At 40.5% G+C, this 17,668-nt stretch overlaps 1 protein-coding gene across 6 annotated transcripts in view; it reads left to right on the top strand.

Annotated features, from left to right (window-relative positions):
- The window catches only part of DNAH10 (dynein axonemal heavy chain 10), a 50,574-nt gene that overhangs the window by 17,004 nt on the left and 15,902 nt on the right, over positions 1-17,668 (top strand). For all 6 annotated transcript variants that reach the window (XM_077187874.1, XM_077187875.1, XM_077187871.1 and 3 more), the window contains 29 exons: positions 106-339; positions 837-1,060; positions 1,528-1,797; positions 1,883-2,066; positions 2,335-2,469; positions 2,833-2,985; positions 3,542-3,730; positions 3,833-3,979; positions 4,549-4,740; positions 4,906-5,024; positions 5,184-5,342; positions 5,635-5,770; positions 5,865-5,987; positions 6,159-6,293; positions 6,599-6,812; positions 7,072-7,191; positions 8,111-8,256; positions 8,669-8,821; positions 9,097-9,357; positions 9,993-10,165; positions 10,506-10,599; positions 11,633-11,800; positions 12,086-12,274; positions 12,889-13,060; positions 13,910-14,113; positions 14,829-14,909; positions 15,305-15,502; positions 16,114-16,275; positions 16,811-16,985. In XM_077187874.1, the coding sequence (XP_077043989.1) occupies positions 106-339; positions 837-1,060; positions 1,528-1,797; positions 1,883-2,066; positions 2,335-2,469; positions 2,833-2,985; positions 3,542-3,730; positions 3,833-3,979; positions 4,549-4,740; positions 4,906-5,024; positions 5,184-5,342; positions 5,635-5,770; positions 5,865-5,987; positions 6,159-6,293; positions 6,599-6,812; positions 7,072-7,191; positions 8,111-8,256; positions 8,669-8,821; positions 9,097-9,357; positions 9,993-10,165; positions 10,506-10,599; positions 11,633-11,800; positions 12,086-12,274; positions 12,889-13,060; positions 13,910-14,113; positions 14,829-14,909; positions 15,305-15,502; positions 16,114-16,275; positions 16,811-16,985 (4,910 nt within the window). The remainder of the gene's footprint in view (positions 1-105; positions 340-836; positions 1,061-1,527; positions 1,798-1,882; positions 2,067-2,334; positions 2,470-2,832; positions 2,986-3,541; positions 3,731-3,832; positions 3,980-4,548; positions 4,741-4,905; positions 5,025-5,183; positions 5,343-5,634; positions 5,771-5,864; positions 5,988-6,158; positions 6,294-6,598; positions 6,813-7,071; positions 7,192-8,110; positions 8,257-8,668; positions 8,822-9,096; positions 9,358-9,992; positions 10,166-10,505; positions 10,600-11,632; positions 11,801-12,085; positions 12,275-12,888; positions 13,061-13,909; positions 14,114-14,828; positions 14,910-15,304; positions 15,503-16,113; positions 16,276-16,810; positions 16,986-17,668) is intronic.

The raw sequence follows: 17,668 nt of genomic DNA, 5'->3' as shown, positions 1-17,668 counted from the left end.
GGACCTGTACTGCTTGTGCTGTTTGCATGCTTTGTCATTAATGAAATATAATTTATAACCTATTGCTGTTCAACATTTTCTAAACTCCCCTTTCTCCCTGTATAGATAATGGAAGAAACTGAAAAAGACCCCATAATAAAAAATTGCTGTGAAGTCCCAAATCGTCTGTCAGACCTCCACCATATAAACGATGTGCTGGAGAAATGCCAGAAAAGCTTGAATGATTATTTGGATTCCAAGAGAAATGCTTTCCCCAGATTTTTCTTTATATCTGATGACGAGTTGCTCAGTATCCTTGGCAGCAGCAGTGCACTCTGTGTCCAGGAACACATGATAAAGGTACAATCAATGTCTGGCTTTCCACAGTGTCTTGTGCTTTCAAGTGCTTAAAAGGTTTAACAGACTTTACTGTACATACTCATAAGGATGCATGAATATTTTTTGTATACAAAGAGAATCCTGGCAGCATCTTGAAGAAGCTTCTGAATAACCAGGTCAGATCTGATGCACAGTCTCTGCTGCATTTCACATTGCTTGGTAGCAATTATGGTAGAAGAACATTCAAGATACACCAGAATGATCTATCATTAAAAAACTTTCCTCACAGATTGTAGCTCCTCCTAACTCTTATTTTCTAGGGGAAAAAAAAATCAGTGTCATTCAGGCCTGATTATTTGCTTGATATTCTGCAGTTCTGCTGCTGGACTATACATCAGCATTTATGTTTGATTACTTAGGAGTCAGATCCATTTCTCTGGAGGAGAGCTGGGCTTGCATACACTTACATTTGGAGGCTTTGTTTCTAAAATGTGAATTTCTTTGTTGGTGCGTTTCAGATGTTTGATAATGTAGCCGCGCTGAGGTTCAAGGACGGTGACAATGATGAGAAGATTGCCACAGCCATGATCTCAGCAGAGGGGGAGGTGATGGAGTTCAGGCAGGATGTCCATGCTGTGGGCAGAGTGGAGAATTGGATGACAGTAGTGCTGGAGGAAATGAGACGGAGCAACCGCCGCCTCACCAAGGAAGCCATTTTTCGATATTGTGAAGACAGAAGCAGGTGAAACAATCAGTGTCAAGGGTAACACAAATAACCTGATGTGTTAATGATATAGAAAAGTTAAGGCATAATTTTACAATTCCTGCACAATTTAGTCTGTATTTCTCTATGTGGAGGGATAGAATACGTTCACATGCACTATTTTAACCAACCCTGAAGTATGCATAATCTCTCATATCTATTTTCCTAAATCTTGAGTTATATTTTTGGTGTTCAGTAGGTTTTTCTCACAATGAATACCACTTGGAAATTTTATACCTGGAACAAACAGCTTTTCTATCAGAATATTTCCCAGGCTTTTGAAATCCCCCAGCATACTTTGATAGAATTCTGTGTATCTCTGAAAAGTTTGGCTTGTGTTGTAGCTGTTGCAGGCAGAACTTCTTTTTTGTTGTACTGTTTTTTTTTTTTTCTTTCCTGATCAGTTACTTAAAATAAACAGTAATTCATGTATGTGTTTTCCATAGAGTTGATTGGATGTTGCTCTTCCAAGGCATGATGGTGCTTGCTGCTAATCAAGTGTGGTGGACTTGGGAGGTAGAGGATGTCTTTCGAAAAGTGAAAATGGGAGAAAAGCAGGCAATGAAATTTTATGCTAAAAAAATGCACAAGCAAATCGATGACCTGGTGACCCGCATCATGACGCCCTTGAGCAAAAACGACAGGAAAAAATACAACACTGTTCTCATCATCGACGTGCACGCCAGAGACATCATCGATATATTCGTCAGGGACAGGTAAGCGCCACCTCCAGCTCCTGAGCCAACACCAAATCTTGGAGTTGTGCTGCATCCTCTTGGCTGACGTGAGCTCTGTGTGCAGCATTCTGCAGGCTCAGGAGTTCGAGTGGGAGAGCCAGCTGCGCTTTTACTGGGAGCGTGAGCCGGACGAGCTGATGGTGCGGCAGTGCACCGGCGCCTTCTCCTACGGCTACGAGTACATGGGGCTCAACGGGCGCCTCGTCATCACCCCGCTCACCGACCGCATCTACCTCACCCTCACGCAGGTGCGCCCTCAGGGACACTGTGCTAACAAGCCCCTGTTACACCTGGCACATCCTGCTTTTATTGCCTCTTCTGCTGTCTCCCAGCGTGAAAGCCAAGATGTTTGAAATCAGTTGTGATATCCTTCTCACCTCATTGCTGTTAAGACAATGTAGAAGGCGTTCACAAAGTTTGAAGTTTTTTGTACCCAAGGATTCATTTGTGGTTTTGTTACCAATCTAGCATAAGCCTAATTCAAGCTGTGCTTTGCTTTTTGGTTTGTCTTCAAAGGCTCTATCAATGTTTTTGGGAGGAGCACCAGCAGGGCCAGCAGGTACAGGGAAGACAGAAACAACCAAGGATCTGGCCAAAGCACTGGGCTTGCTGTGCGTAGTGACAAACTGTGGAGAAGGCATGGACTTCAAAGTAAGAGTTAAAGATCTGTGTTCTCTGATAAAATGCCAATTTCTGCTCTTTATCAGTGCCCAGGATCATACTCTGAACTTCTACATAAGTATCTCCCTTAGAGATACTATGCTGTTGATAATTAAATTTAGTAAATCAAAAGTGTGGATTTTGAATAAATTCCTGAAGGAATTTCAGGCCCTTTCAAGCAGGGGAGCAATGACTGTATGGTATGTGTTTAAGTTTATGATAGGCAATCTGCACTTGGCAAGTAATTATTAGAGGTTTATCCACCATTAAGTAGTTGAGCGTGTTCCAAAGTTTTTTGATGCTGAATGTTTTATGTAGTCAGTGTTGAGAAGTTTTTCTTGTTGTTCCTTTTAGGCAATGGGTAAAATTTTCTCAGGCCTCGCCCAGTGTGGTGCATGGGGATGCTTTGATGAATTCAATCGCATCGATGCTTCTGTGCTCTCAGTCATCTCTTCCCAGATTCAGACAATCCGAAATGCTTTAATGAATGGGTGGAAAAGATTTCAGGTAAACATTTAAAAAGAGAAGTAATTGTGAAGGCTAATCTTGGTGTTCAGGGCAAGATACAGGGTTAGACCCCATCATTAGATCAAAGGGCTGCTGCTTCTGTATTTTGTTTGTGCTAAACATTTCAAACTCCAGAGTATGTACTTTGAGTTTGAAAGATGTTAAATCCTTGCTGATTGCCTAATCCTTTGCTAGGTTGTTCCTTTGTGAAATGAGATAAAAGTGATCTTAATAGGATAATAGCAAGTAAATGGGGTGATAGTCTAGTAGTAATGAGGAACAGCAGTAATTTAACTTGATGTGGATTGTGAGGCTTTATTTACTGATGCTTATTGGAATTAAAAAACCTCAGACTGAAAATTTGAGGCTTGTGAAATATCTTAAAGAAGGTGCATTCATCCCATTGTTTGTATCATGATGACTTTCTAAAGCTAAATATTTTAGCACCTTGTCCTAAGTGGGTGCCCCAGTATTATTGGTTTTCTCTTTGAGCAAGTAGTATTATTTTTTTTTAGTTCCTAATTCACATTGTTCTAATGTTTTCTTATGCCTTTAGTTTGAAGGACAGGAGATTTCCCTTGATAGCCGTATTGGCATTTTCATTACAATGAATCCTGGCTATGCTGGCCGGACTGAGCTCCCTGAGTCTGTGAAAGCTCTGTTCAGGCCTGTGGTTGTTATTGTACCAGATCTTCAGCAGATCTGTGAAATAATGCTGTTTTCTGAAGGGTTCCTTACAGCAAAGGTAAGATGATTCTATTGTTACCCATACCCATGTACCTCCCCATGTTTGCATGGCCAGTAGCAATGTCCACATTTGTGATCATTTAATTTAAATCTCAAACAGGTCCTTGCCAAAAAGATGACAGTGCTGTACAAGTTAGCAAGGGAACAGCTTTCTAAACAACATCACTATGATTTTGGACTGCGGGCCCTTAAGTCAGTGTTGGTAATGGCTGGAGAATTGAAAAGAGGATCACCAGACCTTGATGAGGTAGATTTGCTGCTTAGTTACCCTGGGGATATAATCTTTTTTTCATTAGAAAGGTAATGTGCTTCCCCATCTGATGTAGTTTGTCTGGTTTGGAAATTGGAACATTGGTGTTATTTGTCTTATTATTTCCCTTTGTTCTTATTGAGTTTCTTTGTGCTTTCTGCCATTGGAACTCCAGTCAAAGTAGGGAAATATATGGAAAATGAGATATTTTCCTGCTTATTAAGTCCAGGATGCAAATAGCCAGATTAATATCTCTGGATGACTAGCAAAAACTGGTTTTTGAACAGTGAGTACTCCAGCCTGGGGAAGCTGTGGTGTGGGCCACTGCAGCCATTTGGCATTTGATTAACATGGTAGGAAAAGGCAGTGTATTATTCTTAGTTATTGATATGCTTAATCCACACAAAATAACCTCTGTTGTTTCCACTAGGAACTGATGACAAAAAAATTTCTAAAAGCTGCACTGAAATAATTGAGCAATAGCTTTTAAAGATTTAAAGTTTTGAAGTACCTCATTTTAGCTAATAAATATTTGATAAAGATTGATTTTGCTCTGTTTTGTCTAGGATGTGGTATTAATGAGAGCTCTGCGAGACATGAATCTTCCTAAATTTGTGTTTGAAGATGTACCTCTCTTCCTTGGCCTCATCTCTGACCTCTTTCCTGGCCTGGATTGCCCTCGAGTCCGCTACCCTGACCTTAATGATGCTGTAGAGCAAGTGCTGGAAGAACGGGGTTATATTGTTCTACCAGTCCAGGTATAAAAAATGTTAATTGCTTGAGGTTTTGTAGTAAATGTGAGGCTACAGGTGCACTGTTGCACCCTGGAGTGGCTCCAGGAAAATTTATCTGATATGGACCCACTGCTAACCTTGTCCAGAGAGGTATGACAGCAATCTACTGAACCCATGTTTATTTTTCAGGTGGATAAAGTAATTCAAATGTATGAGACAATGTTAACTCGTCACACTACAATGGTGGTTGGACCTACTGGAGGTGGCAAGACAGTTGTTATTAAAACCTTGTGCCAGGCCCAAAACAAGTGAGTGTAGAATGTAAACCAGGCTGTAAAATGGCCCAGTCTGTACTACTCAGCCCTGTCCAGCCATGACAGGATCAACAGCTGCCCAGGGTATTTGCTTGGGTTAGCATGAGATGATAGTGTGACATTGTACTGTTGCTTTTCTTGCTGTATCTTTAGGCTGGGGTTATTGACAAAGCTTTACACACTGAACCCTAAAGCTATGAGTGTGATTGAGCTGTATGGGATCCTTGACCCTGTCTCACGAGACTGGACAGATGGAGTCCTGTCAAACATTTTTCGGGATATCAACAGACCCACTGACAAGAAAGAGCGAAGGTAGGCAGCTAGAAATCATTGTGGTGGTTTTGAGTTCCTGGGATTTACATAAATTAAAAAAAAAATCAATATGGCACTATTTAAAAAAACAAATGCTAAATAAATAGAAAGTGTGGGGGGCTCTTTCTGTTGCCTGTGAGTTCCTAGTCTCAGTGAAACGATGCAATTATAAAAAATGAATGGTAGACTTCAAAAACCTGACTGACAAAGGCACCATTGTTGACACTTCCAAATTCAGAAATATGTTAGGAAAATCAGGGATCAGTCAGTGCCCCATGGCTCTTGTACACAGGTACATTCTCTTTGATGGAGATGTGGATGCTCTCTGGGTTGAAAACATGAATTCTGTCATGGATGACAACAAGTTACTGACCCTGGCCAACGGGGAGCGGATTAGGCTTCAGGCACACTGTGCCTTGTTGTTTGAGGTAAGAAATGACTGTGCCATTTAATACACAGATGGGGCTTCAAGGCCTGAAAAGCAGTTACAGTTTACCATTATCTTGTGTGATTCTTTTATAGGTTGGGGACTTACAGTATGCATCTCCTGCCACAGTATCCCGCTGCGGAATGGTCTTTGTAGATCCTAAAAATCTGAGATATGAACCCTACTGGCAGAAGTGGGTCAAAAAAAGAGAAAATGAGGTGGGAATTTCTGCACTTATTCAGAGTATTTGTATTGAACTGTGTAGACAGTCTTTGGAAAAATTGATTCCTTCAAGAACAATCATATCTTGTCAGCCAGGTATTGATGGGAAGCTCTGCTGTCAATATTTTTCTTTCCAGCTGAATTATTGTCTTTTTTGTGTTCCTTAGGAAGAGAAAGTGGAATTGGATCGTCTCTTTCAGAAGTACGTGCCTTACCTTATTGACATGATCATAGAGGGAATTGTGGATGGCAAACAGGAACGAAAGCTGAAGACCATTATTCCTCAAACAGATTTAAATATGGTAAGAAACAGAGAATAAAGATTGAATGCATTTAACTAAAAAGAAAACGGAATGATGGAGAAAATAAAACCTTCCCAAAGAAAGAACAGGAGGAGAGTCTGTGCTGAAATGCCAGTTTCCTGCAGATGGGCACACAGAGACACCAAACCAATCAGCACCTAACAATGCTCTTCTACTCAACTTAATACATGCAGCAGTAGATCCATTTGTAAGAACAAAAGACCAGCAATCAGCTGAAAAGATATTAAGAGTTTTCATGCATCTAAAGGGCAATTTTCTTTACAGCTTTGTCCTTTTTCCAACAGATCGTGCAGTTGACTGTGATGCTGGATGTCCTACTTGTACAGCCTGCAAATCCTAATGTTCTGGAGTGTTTTTTCTTGGAAGCTTTGTATTGCTCCTTAGGTGCTTCTCTTCTTGATTCTGGGAGAATTAAATTTGATGAAAACGTTAAACGTATTTCCTGCATGACTGTTGTTCACAGTGAGGGTGTCCTGGCTAAGCCAGGGGAGCTGCCAGGTAGGATCTTGTCAAATTTAATGACAAAATTTTAATCTGAATGCCATTCATTGTAATAGAAAAGTGATAGTTTTCATGAAGGTGCTAGAGTAGAGGAATTTTGGCTGATGACTTAGTGAGTTAAATGACTTGTGAATAGAACAAAGTGTTGCCCAACTTGGTCTATAATCTTACCCTTCATTTTCATCTCAATCAGAATGTTTTCTTAGGAAAATATTTCAGTGTCCTAAAAAACTTGCAGTTGCTTAATGGTTTGCAGGTCAGCTGCCAACTTTGTATGACTTCCATTTTGATGAATCTCAAAAAATGTGGGTACCTTGGATGCAACTTGTTCCTGAATATATTCATAATCCTGAAGTGAAATTTCTTGACATTCTAGGTGAGTATAAGATAAAATACAGCGATGATGTGCTTTTAATTCGTAATGTGCCACCACTGAGTGCATGGCAACTTAACATGAGACATCCTTTTTCTGTACTAAAGGTCATCTACTCAGCTTCAGTTTTTGTGATGGCACAAATCAGTTTCTTTAAAGTTCTTTTCAAAGTCATTTAGCAGTCATAAAGTTGATGTTTACAGCATTGTGTAATAAAAAAGTGAGGAAAGGATGAAGGCACGTTTCAGTCAATGAAGGTTCTTTAGGAGACAATAATGCCTTTTAAAAGCTGGAATAGCAGAAGATTCACAGTTTGCTCTAACAGAAATTCTAGGAAAACATCAGCTTGTGTTTCAGGTATTCAGTAGATAAAAATTGCATTCTTAGGGCTGCTATTGGTTGTTACTTGAAGCATTGCCTAACGGTGCTTTTCATAGTTGAGACAAATTTGGGCACATTAATATACAGTGATACTCCAGCAAGCACAGGTTAACTTCACTGACACAAGAGATAAATTTATAATCTCTGAAGTTGCTCCAAATGCAGGCAATTCACATAGAAAAAAATTCATCTCTGTAGAGTTCTGGGAAAATGCTTATGATCCAAATAAATCCTGATTATATCCTTGAAATAGGGATTAAATGGAGCTTAACCAAACATGGCCCTCCTATATGAAAGATAACTTCTTTTTTAGTCTATATCTATGGAAGAAAACATCCCAATGACAAAGACTGAAAAGAGATGCTTAAGCAATTAAAATTTTCCTTCAGCATTGTTAGTGAATTGATAATTCATCTTATGTCTTTGTGCAGCTGCATGTTAATACCTTGAGGGTGTGTTCCAGCACTGTTCTATAAATCTAAATCCCCCAGCTGTAGTGCATTTTCATTTAGCCAGGGATTGTGTTGCTGCTCTTTTTCAGTGCCCACCGTGGATACCACACGCACTGCGTGGTTACTGGGACAGATGGTCAAAGTGAAACGCCCCGTTGTTCTTGTAGGTGAATCGGGCACATCTAAGACAGCCACCACACAGAACTTCCTAAGCAATCTGGACAAAGACCTTAATGTATGTGTGAGGCATTTTGCCCTGTTTGTAAAGCTGCATTTTCATCTTTGCCCTTGTGTAAAATTTGCATTGTGAAGCCTGAGTCTGTGGGTTGCAATACTGACTTGGGTAATGTGACTGCACACTCCAGACCCAAAGTGTGTGACTGATTTGAAAATCCTTCAAGATCAAAGATGTTTTGTCCTCTTTTACTTTGTACAGACTTAATTATCTAAAGTAAAAATATATTGTCAAAGTGCTGAGGGTGGGCTTACTTTTCTTTGTCACATGTAATTCAAGTGAGTAGTGGACCTGAGCAGCCTTTCCTCTATGTCTGACAGCTAATATAAAAAATATTTTTGAATGCTCCAGTAAAAAATAAAACCCAACAAAACAGGTTAGAGTCCATTCTTTGATCTCCTCCTGTTTTCAGCTGGTGCTGGTCATTAACTTCTCTTCTCGTACAACATCCCTGGACATTCAGAGAAACCTGGAGACAAATGTAGAAAAACGAACTAAAGACACTTTTGGCCCTCCCATGGGAAAACGTCTCCTTGTGTTCATGGATGATATGAATATGCCAAAGGTAAGATGTCAATATCTTTTCCAGGTAGTATAGAAACATTTGGGCTGGTACTGACATGGTCCCTGCAATCACAAATCCAGTGTGCATTTAGTTTATCTCAGAGAAGAGGAGACATTAGGATGAGTGTTCACAATCAGTGCCAGAGCTTTACAAAGTGTCCCTTGGTCCCTGTAATGTTCTCCTGAGTATGGAACCCAATTTTCCCACAATAAAGCAGTAACTGGTGAGCTACTGGACTGTGCTTTGATGAATCCTGACTCCTGTGTATCCTGCAGGTTGATGAGTATGGCACACAACAGCCCATTGCCCTGCTGAAGCTGCTGCTGGAGAAAGGTTTCATGTACGATCGTGGTAAAGAGATGAACATTAAATTTCTTCGAGACCTGGGTTTTGTTGCTGCCATGGGCAAGGCTGGAGGAGGTCGGAATGAAGTTGACCCTCGATTCACCTCACTCTTCAGTGTTTTTAACATCCCTTTTCCTTCTGAGCAATCACTGAATTTGATCTACTTCTCCATCCTAAAAGGCCACACTGCGGTAATTCCACTGTTTTTAAAAGATTGCTCAACAGGTGTATTATTTTTAAATAGACATTTATTTCTATGTTGTTGCAAGATCTTTGTTACCTTTTTTTTATTTTGTACCTAGAACCTCACATAAACCTTTCTTTTCCTCTTCTCTTTCTCAATGGGTTTTACATTGCTTGGATAAGTTCTTGTGTGATATGTAAACAGTCAAGCCAGCATATAATTTATAAACCTGGGGCTTTTCATTTGTTGAAATGTGTGAATGACTTGGTTACAGTTCCTTTAAGCAAATACACAAAGATCTGAAAATTCTTTCCTGAATGAGTGTGAAAAATGTAATATAATGGAACAGACTGCATTACTGGCAAGGTACTTGCAACATTAGATAAGAAAAAAGCAGTTTAATTATTTTGCTATAGAAATCTTGGAGGAATTCCAGTCAGTGAGTTTGATGTTATCATGAGCACTCAGAAGGTTCCAGAGTGAAGATGGAGCCTGCCCTAAACATTTAATTGCAGAATGTTCATACTACAGAGAATTTTTGAACCAAACAGGTTTAAAAGCTGGAAAGCAGATTATGTTTAATAGTATTGAATTCTGTCTGGGCAGTCTCATGAAAACACCTCTTCTTTCTCATGTTTGCAGAACTTTAATGAGTCCATATCAGCCATTTCTGACAAGATTACTCAGTGTACTTTGGAACTTTATAAAATGATCGTTACTGAGCTGCCGCCTACTCCTTCCAAATTCCACTACATTTTTAACCTGCGGGATCTTTCCAGGGTCTATAATGGACTTGTTCTTACAGATGCAGAAAGGTAAGAATAGAAAAATTGTAATTAGTGGTCCCACACCTATTTTTTTTTTGGGAGTCTGAATGAAATTGAGGTAATTTGGTACAGGAAATCAGTCACATTTGGTCACTTTTAATTAAACCACAATGAGAAATAGAAAATCCTAAATTGTGACCTTACTCTCTATGCCAAACACTGATGCATGAGTCTCTCTTAAATAAGACACCAGAGGTAAAAATGCAAAAGAACCAAATCATAAAGAGTAAAAGGGTCAATCCAGAATTTGGTCCTTGTTATTAACCATATGGCCTTAGGAATCATGTCAGCTCATTTGGTGCAGTCTGATATTGTGGTGTTATTTCAGGTTTCACACAGTGACCCAGATGGTGAGAGTTTGGAGAAACGAGTGCCTGAGGGTTTTCCATGACAGGTTGATTAATGAAGCAGACAAAGAATTGGTGAGTAATTTCTTTCAGTTTTTTAGTAGTCACTGACTATTATTGTGGCAATTAATTTGCAACAGCAACACTACCAAGTGTTTGGCTTGGATCTTGCTGTCCAACTGCAGATTTGTGTAAGCAATATGTTGCTCATTAATTTAAAAGGAGGATTTTTTCCTAAAACAATATGGGCAGACTAAGAAAGCAGATCTACTGAAGGAATGGAAAATATCACTTGGTTTGCCTGTCCAGGAAAATTGATTGGCAGAAGTACAGGTGACAGAGTGTGAAAGAAGTACAGGAGAAAACTCAGGAAATCACTTCAAGTCAGTATTTTCCTTCAGGAAGGATTGTACCAGAATGTGACTGTACATCAAGTAGTAAAAACGATAAAAGCCAAATTCTTACACAGTGAATTCAGTTCTGGCTGTTGTGCAAATTGGAAAATGCTTCAAATTATATCTTTAAGCACAAAAGAGAACAATGCCAATTTTAAACCTTGAGATTTAGGAGAGAAATTGAGATAAAGTCTATAAGCATCTATAAGCAACCTGCTCTGCTTTGGGAGTTGCTTAGATAAAAAGAGGTAGGCCAAGAAGGCTTCAGATTTTTCTAGTTAAAGCTTTCTCCTCTAACATACAAAGATACATCTCCAGCTCAGTTTTCCCTATGCAGAATATTAATGCAGACTTTGAAACTTTGTGAGAGATCTTTCTGGTGAGACATCTATGAATGCTGTAAAGGGAAGTTTATTAATATACTATTTACATCAATATATGAGAAGGTGTTTTATTTAACAGGCTTCTCCCTTTTTGTTTTGATGTTGTACAGTTGATTGGCTTGAACCATTCTTGAACAGCCTATTAGATAATTTTAATCATACATAGAATACAGAAGGGGGCTGTAATCTTTGGATCTTCTAGTGACATAAGTAACACCTTGAAATAAATCAGTGTTTGAGCAAGAATCTGCATGATCACCTTTCTAAGTATTACTGGGTTCACAATGAAATGCTTTGTTGTATTGCCTGACTCATTTCATGTCCATGAAGGTACAAGGCCATATAAAATCCTTGGTTGAAGAACATTTCCCAGATCACCTGGAGCACGTCATGAGGGATCCCATTCTTTTTGGAGATTTCAGAACAGCAATGAATGAGGCAGAACCTCGTCTTTATGAAGATATCCAAGATTATGAATTAGCAAAAGCTCTCTTTAAGGTAGAGTGTGTCAGCTGGGAACTGTGCCTGAGGAACGGGCAGGAGCCTGCCTCAAACTGCAGGAAATCTGTTCTGTGTGCACACAGAACTTTATGTGCTTCAATGCCCATTTGGGGTTTGCAGTGATGAAAACTGAGGATCAGCTACAGAGTCAGCAGTGTTTTCCAATAGTTCATATTCCCTGAGGATTGGGAAAGGAATAATGCTGCTGAATGGGCTATTTTCTTAATGTTATTAATTGTTTCATTGGTCTCCTAGTAACATTCTGTTTATCTTTCTCTGCAGGAAATTTTGGATGACTACAACGAGTACCATATTAAAATGAATCTGGTTCTTTTTGATGATGCTCTGGAGCATTTAATCCGTATCCATCGCATCATCCGCATGGACCGCGGGCACGCCCTGCTCATCGGGGTGGGAGGCTCAGGAAAGCAGTCCCTGACCAAACTGGCTGCTCACACAGCTGGATGTGAGGTTAGCAACCCTGTGTCTTGGCTGGGAAAAAAGACAAGGAAAGTAAAACTGTGGTTGGGATTAAACTGGGGATGGGAATGAGTCAGTCGAGACAAGATCAGGCTGGCAGCTCTTCCCTGTGGAAAGAGACCCAGGTGAGGTGATTGCCAGGAAAGCCAGGATGATGACTGTGTGTGATCTGGACAGGAAGCTGTCAGTGCCTGAATCTGGGTTTTGGTACTGGGGAAGGAAAACAAGGATGGGCTTGGTGATGAACAACTAATTGTCCCTAACTATTGCTGCTGATGCTTAAATGTGTTACAGCAGCACTCCAGTGCTGCTTCAGGAGCCTTGTTGTGATTGATCCTGTATTATTTCAGAGAGGAAATGTTCCTCTCAGAGGCATTTTACTTTAAAAGGCTTGGAAGGAAAGAACAAAAAAGGAGCATGAACACAAAGCGATTTTGAAAATGCAAGCCTGCAGGGTTGTACAAATGCACAATTTTATTGATACCTAAACATTTACTGATGACTGGGGCCAAACCAACCCCCTTGATTCAGTCTAAGTGAAATTCAGAGTTGCCATCATGTCTTGGGTCCATCTGTGTCTTCTCAGTCTATGTTTTCATCCTTAGGTATTTGAGATCATCTTGAGTCGAGGATATGGACAAAATAATTTCCGAGAGGATTTGAAAAGTTTGTACGAGAAGTTGGGTATTTACGACAAGTCAGTGGTCTTCTTGTTCACAGATGGCCATGTGGCAGAGGAGAGTTTCCTGGAACTCATCAACAACATGCTGACTTCAGGTGCCACTGGCAGCCTCTCTGCTTGTACCCTTGATAATGCTGTTACTGGTTCACTCTGTGTCCTCTGCTGCTTTACTTAGTTACACTTTTCAGTACTACCTGAAATGATCTTGGCTTTCTGGAATCCTCTTACAGTCATTTTTGTGTCTGGAGAGGTTATAGGGTTCATTCATGCTGGTGATGATGCTGCAGGAGTCCCAGATTTCTTCCAAGACTGAGGGAAACTTCAGCTGCATTTGGCCACAAACCCACCTGTTGTCCAATTGGCTTTTGAATAGCATTCACCTGAACTGCAGCAACTGTTCATAAGTCTGTTCATGTACATATGTCCTGAGATATAGTTTGGTGTCTTCTAGCAAATGAAGCAGCTGGAAATGAGTAGCAGCTGGCACTGTGTGAGCACCCTCTCTATAGAAGTTCCTCCACAGTCTGATATGAGAGCAGATGAGTTAATTGTATCCCTTTTCTTGTTCTAGTTTTCCCTGGTCTGTCATTAGGTTACTTATGCAGTATTTGCCACAAGTTTGAGAGAACAAAAATGTGAGCTGATGGTTCACAGACACGAAATGAAGATTTTCTTTGCAAAGTCCTGTGACATTTTGTATATGTTGCTGAAGCCCAAACAAAAATGAATTAATTATTCCTCTAAATCCCAAGTATGACCTATTTTCTATGATAGCTATGGGGAGGAGGAGAAGCATAGAGAGATGAATTGGTTCATTCAAAACTACTCAGAATCATTTTTGCAGAACTGGGATTAAAATTGGTTTCTCATCTGCCCTATTCCCAGCCATATGGTTTCCTCTTACTGGTGGTTCTCACTTGCATTCTTCTGTCCTTATGTTACAGGAATGGTGCCAGCCCTTTATGCAGACGATGAAAAAGACACCATACTAACTCAGATTGGAGATGAAGCTGCTAAAGCTGGCATGGGCCCAGCCAAAGAGAGTATCTGGCAGTATTTTGTAAGCAAATGTGCAAGCAACCTTCACATTGTCCTGGGAATGTCCCCAGTTGGGGAGGACCTGAGAACGTGGTGCAGAAATTTCCCAGGTATCACCTGTACACACTGCTTAGTCCCTTCCCTGTGAAACACAGATTTACAGGCAAGAGAAAAATCTCCAGTGGACACTTAGTCTGGCAGCTAAAACTAAGCAGAGCAGGTTTCATGATTAAGGGTTTGCATTACATGGTTTTTTTCCAGTTAATTACCACATATCAGTGAACAATATTGATTAGCATTTATCACATCAGTTCATTTTCCAGTTGAACAGCTAGAAATCAATTGGTCATCCTCACTGAACTGGAAATACACAGCCTTTGTCTGCAGCCTCTTTTCTGTAGTTTACAGCAGAAAGTGTGGCGTTAAATCATGAAACTAGGATGGTGGGAAGAGAAATCTTTTGTATCCAAAGCCTGGCAGATGCTGCAGGTGGCTGAAAGGAGTCCTGGGAAACAGGAGAGACTCATGAAAGATGGGTCCAGGTGGGAATGCTAAGCCAGGCCCTACCAATAGCTTATTGCAGCTCTGCACTGTGTCCTGTAGAGCCTAAGGAATGGTACAGTGGGGTTAGCAGGACACAGGGGCAAAGCTCCTTATTTACTGTCAAAATCAAATATGGACTTGGTGGTAAATTCTGTTACTAAAAGAGTCAAGACTAATTTGCAAATTCTTGCTGTAAATAAAGTTAATTAGAGGATTGCCTATCTGATTAGGGGTTAGTTTTACAAAGAAATTTTTCAAATAACATTGTCCTTTTATTTTAAGGTCTTGTCAACAACACTGGTATTGACTGGTTCTTGCCTTGGCCTGCCCAGGCCTTGTCTGCAGTTGCACAATCCTTTCTGGGTATGTAACATGTCAGTATTTCAACCCATCTTGCCATAGCCTAAGAAATATATTCTTTACTTTGCAATTATTGTACATTTCACAAGTTCATTTCCTATTGTGCTTGTATTGTTACCTTGAGTCTAAATGGGTAATGCAAAAACCCAGTCAAAAAATGTCACAGGGTGGTAGTTTCTTAATCCAATAGATTTTTAAAATTGATAAAATTCAAGTTCCAAACTCTGCAGACAATGTGGGCTGACTACCAGGGGGTCACCTTCTGGCCTTGCTTTTTGCCCCAGAAAACAGACTTGTTTTGTGCCTGGCTTAGATGTACATAAGAGGGATGATAATTGGTGTATTCTGAAAAAAGCCACAAATCTTTGACATTTTTTATTTCTTCTGCCCAATTTTAGCAAAAAACCCACGCATCCCACCAGAGAGCTTCCAGTCAGTGGTTGACCACATAGTCATGGTGCATGAATCTGTAGGGGATTTCAGCAAGAAATTTCTGGAGAAACTGAGACGTAGAAATCATGTCACACCAAAAAATTATCTTGATTTTCTCAATACCTATGCAAAATTGCTGGATGAGAAAAATGAGTTCATTTTTGGTAAGTCTATGTAGATGTTTTCTCCTTTTTAATAAGTGATTTAAATATTTTAAAAACAAAAGTTCTGGTGAGAATCCCACCTATTACCCAGAATATGCAAAATCTCTGTTAGTACTATCTCAAATGCTGTGCTGGCATACAGCTGTGGGGCAGTGTTTTGACATTGACCCAAAATCCTGGCCACACATGAATGTTCAGACTCTGTCAAACAATGGGCTCTCCTCAAATCCTTTTGTGAATGAACAGGAGCCAGAATCTCCAAACCAGACACTCCTGTGCTTGGGGAAGAGTCATGCTGAAATCCAATACCAGCATGGCCTCGCTCAGGGTTTGACTTTCTTCCTCAAGCAGGAATTCTTATTCATACTTCAGTGGCACTGAAATATGTGAAGAGGATAAAACACAAACAGTGGAATGTGGCAAATATGTTGTGGCATGGGGCCACTTTGTCAGCTCAAGTGACTTTAGCATCATTTTGGCTGGCAGGCTCAGGAAAGGAAAATCTCTCAGTGCACCTCTAAGGATATTTTCTCTTGGTGAGATTGTCTGTTGCTGTGTGCTTGAACACAATCAGTGAACCACTGACATTTCTCCCTTTTTTTCCTCCTTAGCACAATGTAAACGGCTGGATGGGGGCTTGGTTAAACTGAAGGAAGCTGCTGTACAGCTGGCTGAGCTGAACGTGAAACTTGCTGAGCAAAAGATTATACTGACAGAAAAAACAGCTGCTTGTGAGGCTTTGTTAAGGGACATTAAATTAAACACAGAAATAGGTGGGTGGTTTACAATACTGAAGTGTCCCACAGGCTAAGCAGGGCTCACATCTTCTGTGTTAGGCTGGGCTGGGAGACCCTTGAAGAGCTCCAGGTGCTTCTCAAGGCATCCCTCCTGTTGTGTGTGCTGCTCCCATGCCATGGCAGAAGAGCAGGTCCCCTGCCTTGCCCAGATTGCCTTCCTTGCTCCACATTTGGCCCACAGTACTTTACACAACGTTTGCCTGCCCCCATCTTCCCTTTCCAAGGTGTTGGGCATAATGTGGGAAAGGCAATAGCAAGAAAGGCAACTTCTGATTCAGGCATTTAGTATTAGAGGAAAATCAGAGGGAAACATGGAGGAAAAGAGATTGTGCATGCTGTTGTGGGGAACACTAACTGTTCTAACCTGGTGATGTAGCTGGCAACACAAATGTTCTGACTCGATGGTAATTTCTGATTTTCAGCAAAGAGTAAATGTCTATTAGTGTATTACTATATGTTCTATATACGAACTTGAATGATTCATTTATGGTCCTGCCTTTGCAATTATTAGCTGAGGAGAAGAAAAAAATGGGTGAGGAGAAAGCTATAGAGATACAGGAGCAGAATGCAATAATTGCTGTGGAGAAGGCAGAAGCTGAGGCAGCCCTGGATCAAATCAAGCCTATCATGGAAGCTGCCAAACGGGAGGTTGAGAAGCTTGACAAGGCTGAAGTTACTGAACTCAGGTGACTCATTTGTATGTCCTGTAGATAAACTCTTGGAAATCCACTCTTGTTTGCTGGGTCTGAGCCTTATTCTCATCTTCCTCACCTGGCTGTGAAGGTCAGGACATCAGTTGCCTGGGTGCAGAGGTCACCAGAATGCCCTGACTCCTAGTCCACACCTTTGCCTTAAGACACTTCTTCCAGGCCTTTGTTTGCTGTTTACCCCATCATTCTCTGGCCTGATGCACCAGAGCCTGCTCTGGTTTTTGCCTGAACAATGGCTGTCCAAACCTGTTCATTCCTCCTCTTTTTTCCCTGTGTAAGTAGGAACACATAACAGTTATGTGTTTTAACACATAACAGTTTTTCAGGGATACTTTTCATAGCATGAAAATGTATTTCCCTGCCTAATTTACTCCTCCCTGGGTTTTGATAATACATCTTTTTTTGAGGATTGATATAAAGGCACATCCAGTTTTTGGCTCTCCCTGAAATAGTTGTGCCCAGAATAGCAATGGCTCTTCCTTCCCTGCCACACTTCAGTCTCCTTTCTCTCATAGATCTCTGGATTTTTCTCCAGCTGCTTCACTGCCCTAGGAAAGAATATCAAGGCTCAGTGTTTTAAGCTTTCCATTGTTGAAATAATTTAGTATTTCATGGATCAAAATGTCTGAATACAAGAATTGGTTCTGAGTTTTTGATTA

Source organism: Agelaius phoeniceus, chromosome 18 (assembly GCF_051311805.1).
Source record: "Agelaius phoeniceus isolate bAgePho1 chromosome 18, bAgePho1.hap1, whole genome shotgun sequence".
In the NCBI taxonomy this organism is placed as follows: Eukaryota; Metazoa; Chordata; class Aves; order Passeriformes; family Icteridae; genus Agelaius; species Agelaius phoeniceus.
The sequence above is the reverse complement of the archived record's forward strand: the minus strand, read 5'-3'. Positions and strand labels throughout refer to the sequence as shown.